The 20,353-nt window shown below is 38.9% G+C and overlaps 1 protein-coding gene across 5 annotated transcripts in view; it reads right to left on the bottom strand.

Moving 5' to 3' along the window:
* Positions 1-20,353, bottom strand: part of NIPBL (NIPBL cohesin loading factor) — a 217,106-nt gene that overhangs the window by 12,194 nt on the left and 184,559 nt on the right. For all 5 annotated transcript variants that reach the window (XM_090037948.1, XM_090037947.1, XM_090037952.1 and 2 more), the window contains 15 exons: positions 19,072-19,215; positions 17,065-17,154; positions 15,910-16,124; positions 15,697-15,799; positions 14,660-14,758; positions 14,403-14,549; positions 12,808-12,942; positions 11,531-11,629; positions 10,875-10,928; positions 9,587-9,695; positions 6,325-6,461; positions 5,056-5,196; positions 4,647-4,740; positions 4,392-4,546; positions 4,098-4,188 (listed from right to left, as the gene is read on the bottom strand). In XM_090037948.1, coding sequence (XP_089894074.1) covers positions 4,098-4,188; positions 4,392-4,546; positions 4,647-4,740; positions 5,056-5,196; positions 6,325-6,461; positions 9,587-9,695; positions 10,875-10,928; positions 11,531-11,629; positions 12,808-12,942; positions 14,403-14,549; positions 14,660-14,758; positions 15,697-15,799; positions 15,910-16,124; positions 17,065-17,154; positions 19,072-19,215 — 1,813 coding nt within the window. The remainder of the gene's footprint in view (positions 1-4,097; positions 4,189-4,391; positions 4,547-4,646; positions 4,741-5,055; positions 5,197-6,324; positions 6,462-9,586; positions 9,696-10,874; positions 10,929-11,530; positions 11,630-12,807; positions 12,943-14,402; positions 14,550-14,659; positions 14,759-15,696; positions 15,800-15,909; positions 16,125-17,064; positions 17,155-19,071; positions 19,216-20,353) is intronic.

Genomic DNA, 20,353 nt, shown 5'->3' with positions numbered 1-20,353 from the left:
CATGTGGACTGCCAAGCCATTTTCTGAGGCCCGAGGTCCCTCGCTCAGGACAGGCAGGTGGGGGAGAGGAGCTGCTCACCACCACAGGGCTGGGTTTGTGTGACCTCACACATCACGTGAGCCGGGTCCCGCTGCTGCCCCAAGGGCTGCGTGGCACGGGGGTGCCCCGGCCGCGCCTGACTGGACAAGCTGGGGGCAATGCCTTAGAAGTACTACTGGCGTGGGCATGGCCAGCCTGAGTGGATGGCAGGATGGCCAGACGTGCCCCCTTTATCCTGCCCCAGGACCTCCAGCACCCTGCTGGGGGACATGCTGGGCAAGGGGATGGTGCTCGGCCTGGCTTGGAGGGCACGGGGCAAGGCGCAGGGGCGAAAGCATGGCCCCAGCCCGCTGTCCCCACTGCCCTGGGGCTGGGACTTTGCCTGGGGCCACTGGGGCGGCAGCGGCACTGTCTGGCGGGGTGTAGGGACCCAGCAGACACCCAACCAGTGCTTCCCAGGCCGGGGGCTCTGCTGGGTCCCGGCGCCCCGTGCCTGCCAGACGCGATGTGCCTGCCGCTCACGGCCCCAGAAAGGCAGGTACCAACCCAGCCGCGGGGGCCTTTGGCCGAGCCAGCTAGGGTGCGGGGAGGTGGCCCCGTGCGGGCGGGCGGCCGGGAGAGGCTCACGCAGGCGGGCACGCACCCCCTGCACACGGCCAGGGCAGGGGCAGGGTGTGCACACACTTGCACACGCAGGCAGGGGCAGGGATGAGCGCAGGCAGCGTCCAGGGGTGAGCACAGGTGTGTACTCATGTGCTCATGCACTCAGAAACACACATGTATGCACATATGTGCACCCACCTCCACGCACACGCTCACACACAAAGTCATGGGCACTGCATGCACATGCGTTGTCGTGTACACCCCGGGCCATATAGACCCAGAGGAACAAAGGCTCAAGATGAATCAGCACTACCCACACAGTGGCACACACAGGTACTGTCATATCACTCACACACCTGGGCATAACTGCACAGACACTCCCACCGCCCTGGAGTCACCTGGCATTCATGCACAATCACAACAGCCCTACAGCATCACACACCTTGCCGAGAATGGCCCCAGAGCACGCAGTGGTGCACTCACAATTATGCTTACACAGTTGTGCCCAACCACGCATGCAGCACCGATTCCTGCACAGTTACCTGGGAGGTGTATACAGCTTAGAACTACACACAATTGCAGCAATGCCGCAGTCACACCAGCAGAGAGCTTCTCCGGTACCCATGAACTTAGCCTTGCTGAATCAGCTGCTGTTCTACACAACTCCACACAGCCCCAATAAGCAGGTACTTAATTGCACCACACTTCTCAAGACAGTGACACAGGAACAGGCACACAGATCTGATACTACACACACACAGCGCTGACACTTGGCTCTCACACATGCACACACACACACACGCATCTGAGCTTTGCTCCCCTTCTCTCTTCCTGGCTAGCGCAGGGCCAAGGGGGCACTCAATGGGCAGAGATGGTTGTCCCAGCCTCCAGCACCCACCCTCACTTTTCCTGTAACTGGTTTAAAGGCTGCCTCTGGCATGACCATGGTGGGTCTCACTACCCCACACATGGAGAGCCCATGGGTCCACCTTGCACAAATGCAGCCAGTAGCAGGGGTTGGCTGATGGAAGGCATTTTTACTGGTGCCAAGGGGCTAAGAGACACTTCAGAGAGAAGTGGGAGTTGGTGGACAAGCAGTGCCTGCAGCCTGAGTGCCAATGAATGAGGGTTGGTGTGGACCCCGTTAGACAGGGCAGGGGAAATTGAGATGAGAAAGAAGGCAGGCTGGGGGTAGCAGCTGTGTGTTGCTGCAAGATGGAACTAGGATGCTATGGGAGGAGAAACAAGGTCTGGTGGCTTAGAGCAGGGGGCCTGGAACTTTTACCTAATCATGCCCTGCCTTGGGGTCCTAGCTATAGGGGAACACACTGCTGTGGTTTGGAATGGAAGAGACCAGGTGGGCACTTCTACTGCTTGCCATCTCTCCTCCCCCAGAGTGATGTTCATGTAGATAAGGCTTGTCCAACATACAGCCCGTGGCGTGATAAAATATGAATGTGGCTCGCCGGCCTACTGGGTGATAAAAAGTTCATGATTCGGTCCCACATTCAAAAAGGTTGGACACCCCTAAGTACAGACAATCACAAAGCCCAACGCTGAATCAATTCAGTCTTTTCAGGTTAGTCTAAGCTGCATGGACTGAACAGAGAAAGAAGCAAGTGAACAGACATTCACTTTTGATTCCAGAAAAGCAGCCACATGCCTACAGTGGCTCAGGAGAGAAGATGGAGGGCACTAGAGTACAAAGGAAGGAAGAAAAGTTCAGAGAAGTGCTCTGAGGCTTCCCCCACTCCCCGCTGAAATGGAGAGAAGGGGTATGGGCCAGGCCCCAGCTGGCCTGCTGAGTATGATGGGGGGGGGGAGGGGCGGTTTAAACCCCACCCCTGGCCTGCACTGACCTTGGGGTGGGGGAAGCAGTCTCTGCCAGGCTTTATCCCAATTGAGTAGAGAGTGTGTGTGGGGTGGCTTGCTGAGACAGAGGAGGAGGGGGAAGGGGAAGTTAAGCCTCCTCTCTGGCCTGCATGGGACCCTAATCAGGGTCTGCCTGGCAGGGATGAAACAGCCCCTTCCAGATTCTTCCCTGATCTCTGAGCAGAGAGCAGGAAAAAGTCTCACAGGGGCTACTTTGCCCCACCAGACAGACCCCAGCTGGGGTCCCTGCCATGCCCTTTTTCAGCTTGCCACTGACAGTGCTCCAGCTAGGAAGCAGAGGGGTGAGGCCAACCCTGCTCCACTAAAGCAGACAGCACAGCCACAGCTGCAAGGCATCCTGAGATGCCAAGGGACTGTGAGTTAACCTGAAACAGGATGTCATCCCCTTAGATCTCTGGTGTTACACAGGATTCAGTTTTCTCAGCATCTACATGTGATTATCTAGTGGACTGATGAAACATGGCTCGAGTAATAGTAACAGGTAGGAGACTACTTATGCTTCACCATATAGGACCACAAACAACGTGTGATGCATGTTACTCATGCACTACTGGAAGTCAATAAGACAACATGATGATGACTGAAGTGAAAGAACCCTCTATTAAAAGGAAACACATTAGCAACGATTCAAATAGGAACTAGTAAACATAAGATACTTTCTGGTGACACTTAAGGAGAACATTCTCAGCTAATGTGACTTGTCATAACTGGATTGACTTTAGCTGAAGATTTGCCTGAAAACTTTCCCAGAAGTTTTAGTTTTCTAGTCATCTTTTAAGCTCATGTCTCAGGGATTAAAACGCAAAACTTTAGTTTAGAACCTCCTTCAGTTCGGAAAAATACCACCACCAGTTTAGAAATCTGATATTTTTTAGAACTATGCATGATGAAGAAAACATGTATAGTCAAAAACACTCCACTAATGTGCAGCTACAGTCCTCTTTGATCATTTAGCTATAAGCTATTTTCAAATAACCTAAAACATGTATGCAAGTATCATATTTACTCTAATATAAGACGATCCTGTGATAATTGGATTCTATATATGGAATATTTATAATAGAGTCTAAGAATTGGAGGGTTGTCTTGAATTCCCCCCCCCACTGTTACAGTAGGGAAAGCAGTGGCTGGGGGAGGGTCAGGTGGCCCACTTGCTCTCTGCACTGCTCACTTCTTCTCGGGATGGGGGAGGGGGAGAGGGAGGAAGGCAGAAGGCTTACTTTGGCTCCAACCCAGGCTCAAGGCCAGAATCAGAGCCACAGCAGCTGCCTGCTCCCTTCTTTCTTTTGTATGTGAATATAAGATGAGGGGCTTTTCCCCACCATGCTGACTGAGGGAAAAGACTCATCTTATATTCAAGTAAATATAGTACATTTAAAATCTACTAAGCAAAATTTTTAAATTCAAAACCCAACCAAAATACAAAGCTAAGAGATCCGTATAAAATTAATATAAACTCTGATGCCAGAACAATACAAATGAGCATATATATTCACACTGTCCAAAATGCAAAATTACTGATTCTGCTAAAACAAAACAAACAACATTTAATATTTCTTACCTAGACCAATAATGGCTTTTGTTTGTACCTCTTCATCTGAATGTTTTGTAAAATACATCAGCAGTTCAAGTACTTTATCCTTAATGTTAACCTGGACAAATTAGAAGAAAATAGTATCTACTTGCAGAGGAAATAGCTAATAATCAGCTTGTATTTAAAATGCGCTCACAGCGTAAAGTTTGAGTTTGATTTACTGTTTGAAACTAGCAAGAATATTCTCTTCTCACATAACATACGTATTAAATATTTTTTTCCAATAGAAAACACTGGGAGAATAAATACAATATATTTTACCTTACTGTTACCCTTAAAATCTTCCTGATCAAAATCAAAATGCCGACATAGTGCTCCAACAGTAAAAAGAGATCTAAGGAGTGCTGGTTTATTGGCTGTAAGTATTGTACTGTTTGGGTCTTCTTGGTGTTGACTTTTTAATTTTGAAAGTGCACCTAAAGAGAGATAAAATGTTTAATATGCCAAATACTGCAAACTTAACGTGACACATGCAACTTTTAAAAGACTGAAAATTACGCATTATATTTAACTTACCATAGTATCTATTAAAACAAGCCCACACAAATTTATAATTTTGAGTAACCTTGTTTACAACAGCCCCAAGACAGCTCACACAGTGCTGCACAACCTGAAAGTAAGACAGAATAGAAACATATATTATCATTTACTTAGGAGTCAGAATTGAGATTTTCAAACAGTCCAGGGATATAGATGCATAACATCTATCAAACTTAATGGTAGAGTGCCATGAAAAATCTCAATGCATGCATGTTATCATTAAAGTACTTAAATGAACTTTAAGCCCAAAAGCATTCATTCATACCATCATTATAGCCACCTGCTTTTAAAATCTTTTAATAGTGAAGAAAATGTAATGCTTTTATTTTAGAACATATATTCATTAACTGACTCAAAACACAGAATAGTAGAAACTAAATCTTACTGTCATGCCATATTTGATGATGAGTTTCATGAGATCTTCCTCAATAGTGGCAAGGAAGGTCTCACTGGGATGTTCCATTAGTGGCACTACCAGCTCCAAGATTTTTGCAACATTACAGATCACCATGAAATCATTCTGTGTCTGTTAGGATAACATTTAAAATGATTAAAATTATTGTTATAGTCCTATCTAATGAACTAATGTTATTTGAGATCTGATAGAATAATGATTAATCCAAACATTTTAATAAAAATATACACATACAAAAATCCAATTTCTCTCTAAGGTATGGAGTTAATGTTTTAGGTATAACATACCAGTTCAATTTTAGGAAAAGCATGTATGAAAGTTTAGGGAACAGAGTTTAGATTGTATATTTATAGAATAGTAATAGCCTAACTTAATCTTTAAATGGGATATATTCACAAAAAATAGTTAAATATGGGACAAGAATTTCATCACAGGAACTTAAATGAAAACAGAAGCAGCAACATTTACAGTGGGTCCCTGTTAATTTGCTGTCATAAGCAGCGATGCATATTTAATGCAAAGGTAACTGGAATGAAAAAAAAATTCAAACAGGATGAAAAACTGACAAAACTGAGATTTTAGTACTGAGGGTAAAAGATAGCTGTGGTGGCATGACTAAATCTAACTACGGGTTATTAAAATATTAAACTAATTACATATTTGTGATTACTGGAAACATCAGAAGTAGGGAAGAAAGGTCAAAATCAAGAAGCTATACAGGTACACAGTTAAATCGCAATTCTTGAGAAAGACCATTGCATAAGCAATTTAGACTTTAAGGGGAAACAGTTGCTTGAAGAACTAATGTATGGATTTTTGCTTAAGAATAATTATAACCAGAATGTAATAATATGAAAACACAATGCTAGATGCCTTTTAAATAAAACACACTACTATTTACTGACTTCTTAAAAACTACACAAATAGGGTTTTTTATTTATAAGAAAATCTTTGAGGTTTACTTCTAGAAAGAAACTAAGAAAGCTTGTTGGCAAAATTTGGCAATGCCAAATTTTTGAAAAAAAAATTCTGCTAGAGATCTTGCGGTGAGAGAGCAGGGTGGGGAGAAAAAAAAAAATCACAAAGTTTTTTTTCTGTATCTTCAGGCTAGAATAAGGCAAGACGGTAGAAATATTTTTGCTGCTTTTTATTCCTGTCCTCAATTTAATCATACATAGAAAATACCCTTGATATTCAGATTTATTTAGGTGAAAGATTACTACAATTTCCTCTACTTACACTACATTTAGTGGTAAGGTATGGCTGCATTGTCATGGCATGTTTGACCATTAGCTGGGGCCTGATTTTGCTGAATAAGAACAAAGTGGTTATGCAAGCTACCAAGCGACCGGAATTCACACCTTTGTTGTCCGAGTCTGAAAAAATTAAAAAATGCATTAAGTATATTTAATACAAGTACTGTCTAGTCAATAGAGAGAGTAAATACATATGGTGTAGAAGAGCAAATTTTAGTGATAAAGTATTCTTCAAAAATGGCATGTAAATCTTCATTAGATAAGAAAACTGAATTACCAGATTAAAGACAAGAAAATATGTAAAATAACAAGTAAAAAAGCTTGACGATTACATTAAGTTTTAAATTGTTTACCTGTCCTAGGCCAGAAACCTAGAAAATGATTTCTGACTATAAGACAGAATTATATAAATATAACTTTAGTTCAAAAGAAGAAAAAAATATATAATTTTGTTTTATTTTTAAAGCACCAAAAATTTTATTCAAATATAGACCTCAATGGTTTGTTAAAGCCCCCTGCAAACTTTTCAACTTCTGCAGTTATAATCACTTTGTACTACTTAGGTAGCTACTTTGCTCCTAAATGAAGGGCATAGACAGATGTAACAATTATGGCTACATCAATGTATACTAATAAAAGCTGTTACAATGCAGCTATTATGTCTATATGATTATGTAGTGAAAGACTTATAGCAAAACCATTCCAACTTTAACCTTGCTTTATTCAGGGTCAAAGTTAGGATGATCCAGTCAAACACTCATTACTATAGAATATTGTAACTGCTGATGCATGCTCCTGAGCAAGATCTCCTTCTTCTATCTAGTGAATAAAAAGTTTGCCTGTACCCTAAACATTGTGTGTCAGGGTCAGGAAATAATATGATTTTGTTGGCCCGAAGTCAGTAACTGGTTGTATTTTGGCCATATGCGGCTATATACCAAACACCTCAAAATCAACCTAAGATTTTAATATACTTTATCAACATTATGTACCACAATCCATTTGAGGCTGATACACAAATCATTCCCATTTTATAGGTACAGAAATATAGTTTCAGAAAAGATTTGTTTAAGAATAACAAGGCTTCTGGCACATGTGACATTTATGTCACAATTAACATGCTAATTGCACCATAAATAGCAACATACCAGATGTTCAGCTAATTTCTAGCACCATAAAATTGTAAACAACCCACAAAAGGTGTTCCATGTAAAATGGAACATAAAATGTGGAACACCTTTGTGCCTGGTTTGTATGGCACCATAAACTGATCGCGTGGTGTGCCATATCAGCCCAATGCCAACAATCACCTGATTGTCAGCATTGGGACCTGGGTCATCCTGGATCAGCAGCCTGCCTGGAGCTGCCCTGGTTCCAACTGCCGATTGCTGGAATTGGGCTAGGATGGACTATGAGACAGGTGGATCCCTGGCCACAGGAAACCTTAAAGCTCTTGCAGCTGACACTGTCTGCTCTGTTTCCAGGTTTCAGTCCTGTCCCCAGCTTTCAAACTGGCTCTGGGGATCAGACTGGAGATAGCCCCAGTACACAAATGGAATCTGAGGAATTTTATGCCCCATCCCAAACATTGAGCATCTTTCTAGGAATGTCTAGCATGGCAGGATGGGGCTGTTTTGGATGGGGCATAAAACTCCTCAGATCCCAATCGTACAATTACTTTAATGCCTGCCTGGGGCCCACAGATTCAGTGGCATTGCTTGCATTAAAATCCAAGTCTAATTCCAGGTACATAGTTTGGCAAGTACCTCCTACACAAATCTCTATCTCTGCTTTTCCCTCTCTGTAATGGGGTTACTTGTCCAAATTGTTTTGGCAATGGTTGCAAAAGTATTATTTGTGCTTTTGAAAAGGCAGAGCTCCATATAACTCTAATGAATCACTATATATCCCTTTGGAGTCTGCTGGGTGAGGAAGTCATGGAAGGCAGCAAACAGTGATGCTACAGGGAAGAAAGCTTGCATCCCCTACTTCAATGCTCCTATCTGTTCCCTTTAGACTGTAAAGGTAACCAAATCTCCAGTCTGTATCCCCAATGCTTATTTACACCAAGCCCCTATAGTGGGATAAACTACTCTATCAGTTCCAGATCCTGGTGTAATTTATAAAAGTGTAAAAAACTAATGTAAATTGAACCACTGTAAATATTGTCAGGCCCTAAAACTGCCTTAATGATCTATATATAGATATTACTACAACAAGTATTTAAACAAAAACATGAATTGTAATTCTAGCAAAACAAAACATTTTACTATCTCAAATAGTGTTAAAAGACAGCAGCTGTATTAGATCTATTATAATATTTAGATAATCTGTCATCTACAAACTTTGATGATCATAAAAAATATATAGAAGAAAACAAATGTATAATTTATTTTTTCCAACATAAAATTTAGTATAAAAAAAAATCAAGCCTTTTTATGCACAATATGTATAAACCATAAATGCAAATAAAAAATTTAGATTTTCTTTCGTACAAAATGCTAAACTGAGTGATCTCTACTTGGAATATGGGAGTAATTTCACCAACTCAAATATTTATGAGGTTTTAAATAGTCGCAATGTGTAGACATTTCTTCAAATCTGATCTACATGGCATTTTACTAGGTAAAAAGTGCTACAAAAAGCATTCATTGTTTTAAATGTGTGGCTAAAAAAAGCACCTTACCATACAGCAGATCTTAACACAGTATAAGGCCATCCAAGACCATTAGATGGTTTTGTCTGATCTTATCCATCACTGACCATATGATTTCTTTCAGAAAAATACAGTCTTGATTTGAAAAAAAACCAAGATGGAGAATCCATCATTGTCCCTTGATAGTTTACATGACCGTTTAACTCATACTCACTATTAGAATGTGAACCTCATCCCTAATATAAATTAGTTGCTTTTAGCTTCTAGCTGTTTACTCTTGCTTTATATTAAATGACATTTTATTTCTCCAGTGTGTTAACAATCAGGAACCAGCAGCATTAGAAAAACTTTAAAGAAGAAACAAAGAAGAGCTGCATCTTTTTCCAGCAACAAAGGAAAGTTTTACTATTATAGCACTTCAAAATTCATCTAAACATCTTAAAGTTTTCATTTAAATGTCTTGGGACATTACCTGAATCCACTATTGTCATTTCTTGTAAGAAAACTAAAATTTTGGCAAACTTTACTGTACAATTGATATGAACATAATAATGCAATTACTCTACTGGACTGCACATAACTACATTACCTGCTAGAGATTCCTCATATTTAAGAATGTGTTCAACCAGATTATCAACAAGCTGAGTACAGGCTTTCTTCACAGGTTTATATGAAGCATCCTCTTCTGACTTCAGCAGCTACAGCAAAGAGAAAAACAGCAGACAACTAAGAAGTGACATTCAACAGCAATACACTGAACTGTCCCATAACTAGTACTTAATTAGTAAGGTCTGTTTTATTATGATTACCACAGATAAAAAAGAATTACAGCTATTTATTTATCCATGCTATAATTTATCCATGTTCTCCCTATAAACCTCTGAAAAACATTAGCTGGAAACAAAAATTTAAATATTTTCAAAAAAAAGGTAACAAAATCAAGTTTAAAATTTGAGTCAGAGGAAAGGTACCAAGGAGCAGACAAATTTATTCTCTTAACTGAAGGGATCTGGAAGTAAGCATAGTTCATCTGAAAAATGTAATGAGAGGACACATCTCCCTGAGTTAAGAAAAGGCTCAAAGACTTTTCTATTACCCTTGTCTTTTCTCACTATTATTTAGTTCACTTCCTAATAACTAAACTATATTTTTATGTTGTCCTTGCTCCCTGTCTGCAAATATGAGTTGCTACCCTGGCACTATATTATCATGTTTTCACTTGTTTTTCTTACTCCCCTTAACTACAATAAATATTCACTGGTAATAGAACTATTCATATTTCACTGAAGGACAGGACAACATGCTGCAGGACAACATGCTGCATAGAAATACCCGTGTTGAAGTTGTTTTGTATTTAAATATTAGATTAAGAAAATGATAGATTATAGATAGTTGACTAACTTAATCCAACATAACTGAAAAGTACCAAATGAAATACAGCATTGCAGAATTTAAAAAGTGATGGACATTGTTTCATGGCCTTTTCTCTTCCCATGTTGGTTACCCAGACTACATATACTTTCATTTATAAGCACATTTCATTTCTATGGCAAGTAAATAAATTACATCTATGGAGGTGTGATATTTCCATATTATTACAGGCTCCAGGGTTAGGTTCCACGTTCATTCTTAAGTAGCTACTAAATAATTAGGCTTTCAAACATATGAAGTTAAGAGTTAGAGATGAAAGAAACCTACTAACAATCACTTCAATAAAAAAGTTAATTTTTCAATTAGAAAAATAGTAAGAATGACCTCTGTCTTTTGTGAAAGGCTGCATTAGAAGTTTCTCAAGTTGCATTTTAATGCTAGATTTTAGAAAGCTGTTGAGATTTCTTGATACTAGTAAAATAGGTTTTTTAGTAGTCACTACTTACATTTTGAAGAAGTTGTTCAAACCAGTCATACCCTGTATCTCTACAAGCTGCAACCTAAGAAAGAGTATTTGCAATATTAACATTAATGAAAATTTGAACAGAAAGGCAATTAAATTATCACAATACAGAATAAAATTTAAAGTAGAACAAAGTCTTTTCTTTTTTCTTTTACTAAAATTATCCCAATTACAAGATATCAGGACATTTGAATTGAAAACTATATTTCAACTATATTTCAATTCAAAAATATAAACTATAGAGTAGCATGTATCATATTACAGGTGCTTCCAAAATCTATATGTTGAAGAACAACTTTTCCTGCATCTGAAGTATCCATTGAATTTGAAAGGTAACTATCATATCAAACTCAGGCTAAAGCTAAGTATTGGAACAAGATTTTTCTTAAGCTTACATGAATATACTTTATTAAATTAAAATATAATGTGAGACCCATTTTCACTGCCAACACACTGATGAGTGCTTTTCTCTAGACGCCTTTCTTGTCAGATGCAACAGCAATTGTTACTAAAAATACTAGATTTTAAAACTGTCACATTTTTCAGTGACTTGATTATAATTGAAATTTATTTTAAAAACCTGTTACAAAATCCTAATGAAGTGATGCATGTGCCTCAGTTCAAATATGTAAGGCATACCACATCAGTGATGTTTAATATTTTCCTGGTCATGGCTTCTTTGTCATTGTGTGGAGTTGGAGTAAACCAGAGCTTCTGGAATGTCTCGTTCACCAATTTCTGAAAAGAAAAAAGTTGTCACAGATATTTAACCTTTTGCTGATATACACTTAGGTCCATATTATTTTCTGTACATCCTGAATAACATGCCATTTTACATAGAACTATTTTAAGTTGGCTGAGGCCTTCTAGTAAAACGCTTACTAAGCAAGTGCTACCTTAGAAACTGAATTTCAGATTAGGCCTGTGTTATTAGAAATTTTCATATTGCATCTGAGATCACCTTGCCTGACAGGATGCTTGGATAAGTCATGCATGAAGACTGGAAAGCCACACTACACAGAAATCAATACTGGAACCCCCTTGGTGAAAAATACAAAAATTCACCTATACAGAAAAGAACTAACTAATTTATTCAACTAACTGCCCTTCTCATATGAAAGGATGTCACAAGTTTCAGTGAAAATTCTTGCTTGTATTTGGTAGGAATTATTAAGTGTTTTATAGGAGGATATGGTCGCAATCTCCATATTTAAGGTCGCTTAACACTGTTCGTACAGAATATTTTTGTAACCTTCGCACTTCCATTGATTGCACCAGGCCTTTAAATATTTGGCCTGGGGATAATTATGCTGTAAAGACAAACACTCCAGTCAGCAAATGCCAGTTTTAGAGTTGTCCGTCCAAACTAAATCCTATCCCATTATGCAAAAACACTGATAATCTAAAATTATATGATCACATACTGTTTTCATGAGACTGCTGATTTGTTCAGTGTACAAAACAGATGAACAAAGAATAAAGAGCTAAGGTGGCAAAGAACATATGAGGGCAGTATTTCCTAACATTTCAATGTCTGACTCTGCAAATTAAATAATGACATTATATATTTGCTGGTTATCGTATTTATTTCAATAAACAGACATACAGAGACCTGGAACACAGATAATATTTTCAAATGGAAAAATTGTCTAAAATATGTTTTATTTTTTAAACATCTTAATTTAAGGAAACATAGAGAGTAAGCAAACATAATGTATGTCTGGCAGTAACGTACCTAGCAAACAATTTACTTTTGCAAGTTTTCCATTGAATTTCCAAAGCCAATAAATACCCACATTTATGCTAAAGGGCTCCAAATGCTTTTAAGGGAAAAGTTTTTTGACTTGTTATATATCAAAATAAGAAAAGGTAAAAAAAAATAAGTAACTTGGAGGGAAAAAAAACACCTGACCTACCTTAATGCCCTCTTCATCATTGACTCTTCGAATCATTTTCACACACATCTCTGTAATCTTGGGAAATGTCGGTTGTTCAATGCAGATGTCCCTTAAAATCTTTATGACTCTCTTTCTGACACTGATACCGGTATCCTGGTAAGAAACGAAAAACATGTTTGAAAAGACAGAAGTATAGATTAATACTACTTAAAATGTGGCAAACTTGACTTGAAAATACAACAACTGCAGCATGGTTGGAGTCCTAAGAATAATGACATGTTACTTCAAGCTATACTCTCTCCCTCAGGAGAGGGAATTTCCTCACTACTGAGAGCTAAAAGCCCTTCAAAGCTTCATAAATTCTACACCTTAACAGAGATACCACTCACTCCCTTCCTTTTCTAGCCATCTTGTACAACAGCCAGTTGACACTGAAAAACACGTCCCGTGTTGCAGTAAAGGAATACAATCAAGAGGTCACCACCCATCTACACTGTAAATCACAATATTTTAGGTTACTTTCCAGAGACAATGTAACAAATATATCTGATTTAAGTTAGAACACAATATGATGCCAATAAATAATCATCTGACATTTTCCAATTTTAAAATCATTAGGATTGAAGTCTTTCCCTAAATGGAATAGAGGAAGCTCTTTTCTAGTCATCATGTAAATAAGGCAAAGGTAGTGAGATGGTGTAGGCTACAACAGAACGTAGATCACTCCTACGTCTAAATCTCTATTTCGCCAGCTTCAAAGTGCAACTCTTCAATGTCTAAAAGAACCCTACATAGATGAAATTCTCAGACCAGACAAAGATAATATTCATAAAAATAACTAAAATAAAGAATAGAAATGATGTGACTTTTCAATTGAGGGAGTGTTCCCATCCTTTGTTACTTAGTTTTGCAGCTAGAAGACTCTCTTAAATTCCTGCTCGCTTCTCAACATTCATGTAACAGGTTTAGCAAGAGTACTTTTGCTCCCTCCAAATCTGCAAATGTTCAGGAGGCAGAACTATGGTTTTACAACTCAAGGCACTGCCCAAACTATCCATGGCTTTTTGTCTCCACTTATTGGATTTCTGCAATGAGATGTGGCATATTTGGGATGTGACTGAAGATTTAAAAAATTTCTAATACTGCAGAAAATAGCTTACAACTGTGTTTCTCACAGGGTGCACATTGGATTTGCATCTCAGAGACTAGCTTCTGACCAATTCATTTTTAGGTACATTTAATCAGCAAATATAATGTCTGGAAGGTTACTTCCATGCCAGGTTACACCAGTATGCTGCCTCATACTGGCTTTTAGCCATACCTCAGACTTCACAAGAAGGCTAAGCAATACTGACTGATGAACAGAACCTGACTGCAGCCTGATTACCTGATTATAAATGCTGTTAAATATACACTTGCATTTAATTACTCACTATAATCTGATAAAAAATAAAGTGTTGTATTTTACAAAGTTGGCCTGATGAGCGTGATTTTTTGTTTACAATTCTCAACAGATATCATAAAAGATAATTTGCTCAGGAACTAAGATATTTTGCAATAGAATTATAGCTAGAAAATGTGTTTATAATAAACTGATTTTAGAAGTGACCTACCAGTATTCGCTCAATTAGCATGTCATAATACTGTTCAGCAAGCTGAGGGCGACAGAGCACAAACCGGCCAAGCAACTCCACAGCTGCTTCTCGTACGCTAGTGGAATTATCCATTAACCGTCCATGAACACCTCGCTGCATATCCAGCTAAAAGGAATGAAGTAGAAGAGAAGTGTAAAGTAAGAAAAACCCAGAATCTCTTTTAAGCATGAATAAAAGTAAGTATATACATTACAGGTAGTTTCCTTTTTTTTTACCCTGGCTAGAATGCTGGGGTCTACAGCAACAACCTCAGACAAACACTTCATGGCTTTTGTTCGAACAGCAATTGCATTTTCACCAAGTACACGTAGAATCTAATAAGAAAACAAAAATTACATTTTAGTTCCTTTTTGAAAGTAGTGGCCAATCTTAAATGCAAATAAAAATGTAGCAGGGTAATATGAATAATTGAAAGTAATATGAGAAAAATTGTCTATCAAAAATCTAATAGAATCTAAGAGCAAGGGGGTGCATGCAAGTGATGCTTTCCCAGCTCTGATGTTTAAGCCTGAATTCTCCCTCACTACGATATGCAATAACCAGAAGATTGGTTTATATGGGTCTATCCCTTCACTTTAAGCTCTGATTTTCCTATCCACATATAGTTTTCACTGCAGTTCTTGCCTCCAAAACAGGAGAGCAGGATTGTGCATCTCAAATTTAAGGGTGCTCTGTAAGTGGATCTAAGAAAAGTAAAGTCATCTATCTAAAGCATCACCTGGGGTCTAAACATGTCACCAGGTTAATAAGTCAGTGCCAGTGTTTGTTAATCACAGCCATAAAGCAGGAACATTGAAGTCATCTTGTAAAACAATGACCGCCAGCATGACAACATCATGCAATGCAGACAAATGATCAAGCTAGTTTGTGTTTTCAACTTGGAATTTAAACAGCTGTACAAATGATCCATTCCGATATATTTATGAGGTAATTAAGCATGCATCTTCAATAAAACTGTGAAAAGTTTCAGCATTTTGTAGTTTTTTATTATGTTCATCTAATCTGATAAGCTTTTGTATATGCACAAAGAAAACAATATATTATGTACAATATGGTATATGTGAAATTCATGCAGGAGAACAAAAAACAAACACTTATGATATCTAAAAAAGAATATGAAAGCATGTGGTGTATCATGGCCTATTAAATACCTGTGCTCAAAAATGAACAGATATTGCACACTACCCCATAAGTGTTTGGAATCAGGAAACCAACTGTATTTCACTGTATTAAGACTTCTGGCACAGTTTACCTGTGTCAAATAAATATCGAAGCTCTGGGCAAACGGCCTCATAGAGGCCAAGTAGCGAACAATCAAGCAAGCATCTTCATAGTCCACAGTATCAGAATTCATCCTGAAACAAAGTTAACAAATTCTTGAGATTTACTTATTAAGAAAGATGAATGCAGGCAAGTCAAATTTACAATTAACAAATAAATAAAACCAAGAATTGCTGAAACTTACTTTAATGTACTGAATTGAGATGGTGCAGTTTTAATGATGGTACGAAGAAATTTTTTACGACTTTCTGCTCTGTGCATTATTTGTCCTGTTGCCTCAACATCCTTGGCATGGTGAGTTCCTTCAGATGCTTCATCATCCTTCTGAGATTTCATTGCTTTCTCTGTCTCCATTGTTGTGTCACGGAACCACTGTGCTATATAAAACTTCCTGGAAAACTGGAGAGGTGCAACAAAGTGGCCAGGGAAAAATGAACAAAAGGGGGATTATTAACTGTTCCGTTCCAGGGTGAAAGGAAGTTATGTTGAACCTAGGCATATATCAGCTCTGGGTTGAATACTATTCAGCACTTTCTTTTATGACTTTGAAGACAAAAAAGAAACATGTTAAATAATTTATATTGAAGTCTGCATGGCATTCCTGAATGATTTCTTAATACAGTCTAGGTCAGTGGTGCCCAACCTTTTCAGTCTGTGGGGTGGATGAGCAGTGCCCAGTCTGTCCACAGGGAGGATCCAGTCCATGGGCCCAATCCAGCATATAGGGTCCAGCAGGATCCAGGCTAGGACCCAATGCAACCACACAGGAACAGCCTGATGGGGGGCTGCATCAAGCTCCAGGCAAGCTGTTTCTGTGTGGGTGCACCAGGCCCCAGCTCATCTGTTTCCATGTAGCTGCTTCAGGCCCCAACTTGGTCCAGCTAGACGCAATCCCTTTGCATGAGGCAGGCTTGGCCAGGGCCAATCCAGCTGCATAGGACTAGGAAATTTGGCAGTGGGAGGAATTGAACTGCAACCATTTCCCCACCACCACATTTCTGGACCTGTGGGGATACCTGGATTACATAGTTCCATGGCCTGAAACTGGTCCACAGGCTGAGGGTTGAGCACCCCTGGTCTACATGAATCAGCTACCACAATAGCTGGATACTGAAGGTAATGAAAACAAGTTCTTGATCAACCTAAAACTGAAATATTTTCAGGCCAACTCTACTCTAAGTACTAGGATGGATATCTGGTAGTATAGGTCTAAGAGTTCCACTTAGGAGTCGGTGGTGTGTAACCACAGCAGGCTTGTTTCAGAAACACGTGACTTAATAAATAACCTTTTGATTAAGTGATATTTATATATATTTAACTCTAGAAAACTGAAATTTACCACTAATGATGCATCTGTCTCTGTGTTTTCATCCAAATAATCCAGCAATGCCTTTTGCAGTTGTTGGATCTCATCCTCTCCTCCTGAAACCTGTAATAAATATGTAATCATGACAGAATATTTCAGAGCTGAAAATATGACCATAAAATCCACACACAAATGCATACAAACCCATTAAAATAATATACAAGTGCATACTTTTGTTGGTTATTCAAAAAATGCAAGTAATTACAAAAGTCTTAACACATGGTCTAATCAAGGAAGTTTATATTCAACGTTACATGCGTTGTTCACAGACACTGTAGACAATTTTGGGAACTGCACTTCAACAAAAAAAAAAAACATGGACAAATCAGACTGAGCAACAAAGGTGAAAAAATTCTAGGAAATGGGACTTAAAAGGAAAGGCTGAAAAAACAGGATTATTTAGCCTGCAGAACAAAAGGTTAAGTGAAGATTATAACAGTTTTCAAATATGTGAAGGGTGGTTATACAGAGGATGGCAATAAACTATTCTCTGTAGCTATAGGGGACAGGACAAAGAAAAATGTTCTTAAATTATATGAAAATTCAGATTGGATATTAGGAAGAACTTTCTCACTATGAGGGCTGTTAAACATTAGAAAAGACTACCTAGAGAGGATGTGGAATCCTCAACCTCAAAAGTTTTAATAACAGGTTAGACAAACAATGGTCTAGGACAAGGGTGCTCAATGCTTGCCCTCACTCCGCCAACCCACAGATCCAGAATTTGTCAACAGAGGAATGGTGGCAATTAATACTGTCACCACTATCCCTCTGCCAAATTTCAAACCTTCATATAGCAGGATTACGCCCTGTGCCAGGATCAGACTCCACTCGCACTTGTTCCCATTACACACACAAGATAGTGCCCATGGATCACATCTGGTCTGCAGACCATCCTGATGTTGTTCATCTGGCCTATTGGGCAAAAAGGTTGGACACCACTGGTCTAGGAGGATTATCCTGCTTTAAGCAGGGGGCTGGACTAAAAGATGGATCTAAAAGGCCATCAAACCTTGGGCTAAGTCCTGCCCATAGGTTTCTACAGCCCTCTTTTTAAGGCTGAACCACTAGACAGCCTGAAGGCCAAATAAAGAAAAGGTGGCTCAGTGAGAGGGATTCTGCTCTGAGTTTTGTTCCTGAAAGGGGATAAATGTTCTTCATTCTCAAGAATTTCCAAAGAATCTAAAGGTGTTTAATGTCTTCATTCATTCTCCCGTGAAGTTAAAAATCAATTTCAGACTGCTGATCCCCAAGTTTGGGAGTGAAATTGGCATTACTTGTCAATTAGAATGGCAACTTCTAACCGTGAACAGGTCCAGGTAGAAAAAGATATAAATCCTTCCACATTTTAAAGACAACCTCTCTCTATATTTTGAGAATATTCTTGCAATCTGTACTGATAGCTGCTGCCTCCCTCACAAAACTGGATGTACTTCGGATCAGTAACATCAACAGGCACATCTAAGTCAACAGTTCCAAACAAGTCCTGTGAGTGCAGAGAAATATAAGACTTGAACCTACAACTATAGTTTCATTATCTAAAATCTAAGAGTGGCATCAACTCACTCAACAGATTATTCTTTTTGTGTAGTTAAACAAATCTACTAGTTAATGACTAGTCATTTTTGCACCATTTTTATACTTTTTAGGTAAAAAACAATGGGCTGAATTCTATTTTTTGCAAGCATTAGCCTTTCAAGAAAAGTGTTCAGTAGCTCCAATCCACTCAACACAGTCATTCCTGGTTTCACAGATATAACTGCAGGCCTAACATGGCCAACAAAACTTTTACTACTAAAGATAATATATGAGGTTGAAAGAAGCCAGCTGAAACTCAAGTCTTAACTGAGTTTGTCTTTGAAAGGTAATAAAACAGATTCCCCAAATGCCGCTTCATGTTACCACAGCACATTAGTCTTTTTAATGCAACCACTTCACTATTATTATGCAGGCACCAAATCACACTGCATCTCGTAATACCTGTTTCAAGATTCGGGCAATGGATCCTTGATCCATTTTGCTAGAGACTGCATCCTTCCTTAATCTTGCAGCTACAGTCCCAAGATAATCAAGTGATGCCACCCGCAAAGCCATTTCTGTAGACTTGTTACTGAATTGATGAACCTAGTAAAAACATGATAAAATGTTATCCACTTATTTGTGTTTGTGGGATCCACTTATTTGTGTTTGTGTGTGTGTTACTTGATCTTACTTGGATACTAAAATAATAACACAGAGTGTATAAATTATTTAATTTACAATAGCCACATACAGAATATTTTAATATCTTTTTCTTTTTCATTGGGCCCTTCCCTGAACCTACTTCAGAGATGTTATTGAAAATTTTGATTGAACTATTTATCCTACATAGAATAATATGATACTTAATGCATGCTTATCCTGCACCAGTCAAACATACTTTATGCATGACATACACCATTGAAACATAAATTCAGTTAAGCTAACCTGGAACACATCTATACATATACAATATCTGTGCTACTGTCCAGGAACAGGTCTATAAACTGCTTTAGTCCTCAAATACCATAGTGTAACCCATGAAATTCACACATTACACATGCATTAATGCACTGAATTTCTTTACTATAAATCATAGCATTCTCCAAGTTAATGTATGATACTTATTAGAAGACTAAACTACAGAATAATCCGTTCTGGTGTTTGGTACTGAACAATCAGCTATGGGGAAAAAACCAGTGTGAACAGCTACAGCAATCAGGATGGTTTTCTCCAACATTAATTTTTGCAGGTTTTAAATGTATGAAATACTTCCATAGACAGAAGAAGTAAGTGACATCCAGTGAGCAACATAGTGATCAATGAATTGTTTTTTCAAATCACATCAATCTTCCAAACTAAATTTCAGTATCTGTATGCAAATTACCATATTTACCTGATTCCAAATACAGTTTTTCCCCCCCCACTTAACATGGAATTTTTCCCCACTTAACATGGAAATGAGTATGAGCTGGCAGAAGGACAAGCAGTTACTGCAGCTCTGGCTCTAGTCCTGCTCTGACCCAGTGTTGGGGCAGGAACTGCAACTGCTTCCTGCACCCCTAATACCTCTGCCTCACTGCCCCCCTGCAACTTCTGCTCTACTACCTGACACCACTGCAGCAAGTCCAGACCAAATTGCCACCACTGCTGCTACAGGGCCAGGCTGGGGCTAGAGCAAACATACTCTGTGCCCTGGGCAGCAATGGAAACAGCCTGCTGGAGCAAGGGTAAACAAAGGTGG

The sequence above is a fragment of the Crocodylus siamensis genome, chromosome 3, assembly GCF_052110815.1.
Source record: "Crocodylus siamensis isolate JL-2025a chromosome 3, ASM5211081v1, whole genome shotgun sequence".
In the NCBI taxonomy this organism is placed as follows: domain Eukaryota; kingdom Metazoa; phylum Chordata; order Crocodylia; family Crocodylidae; genus Crocodylus; species Crocodylus siamensis.
The sequence above is the reverse complement of the archived record's forward strand: the minus strand, read 5'-3'. Positions and strand labels throughout refer to the sequence as shown.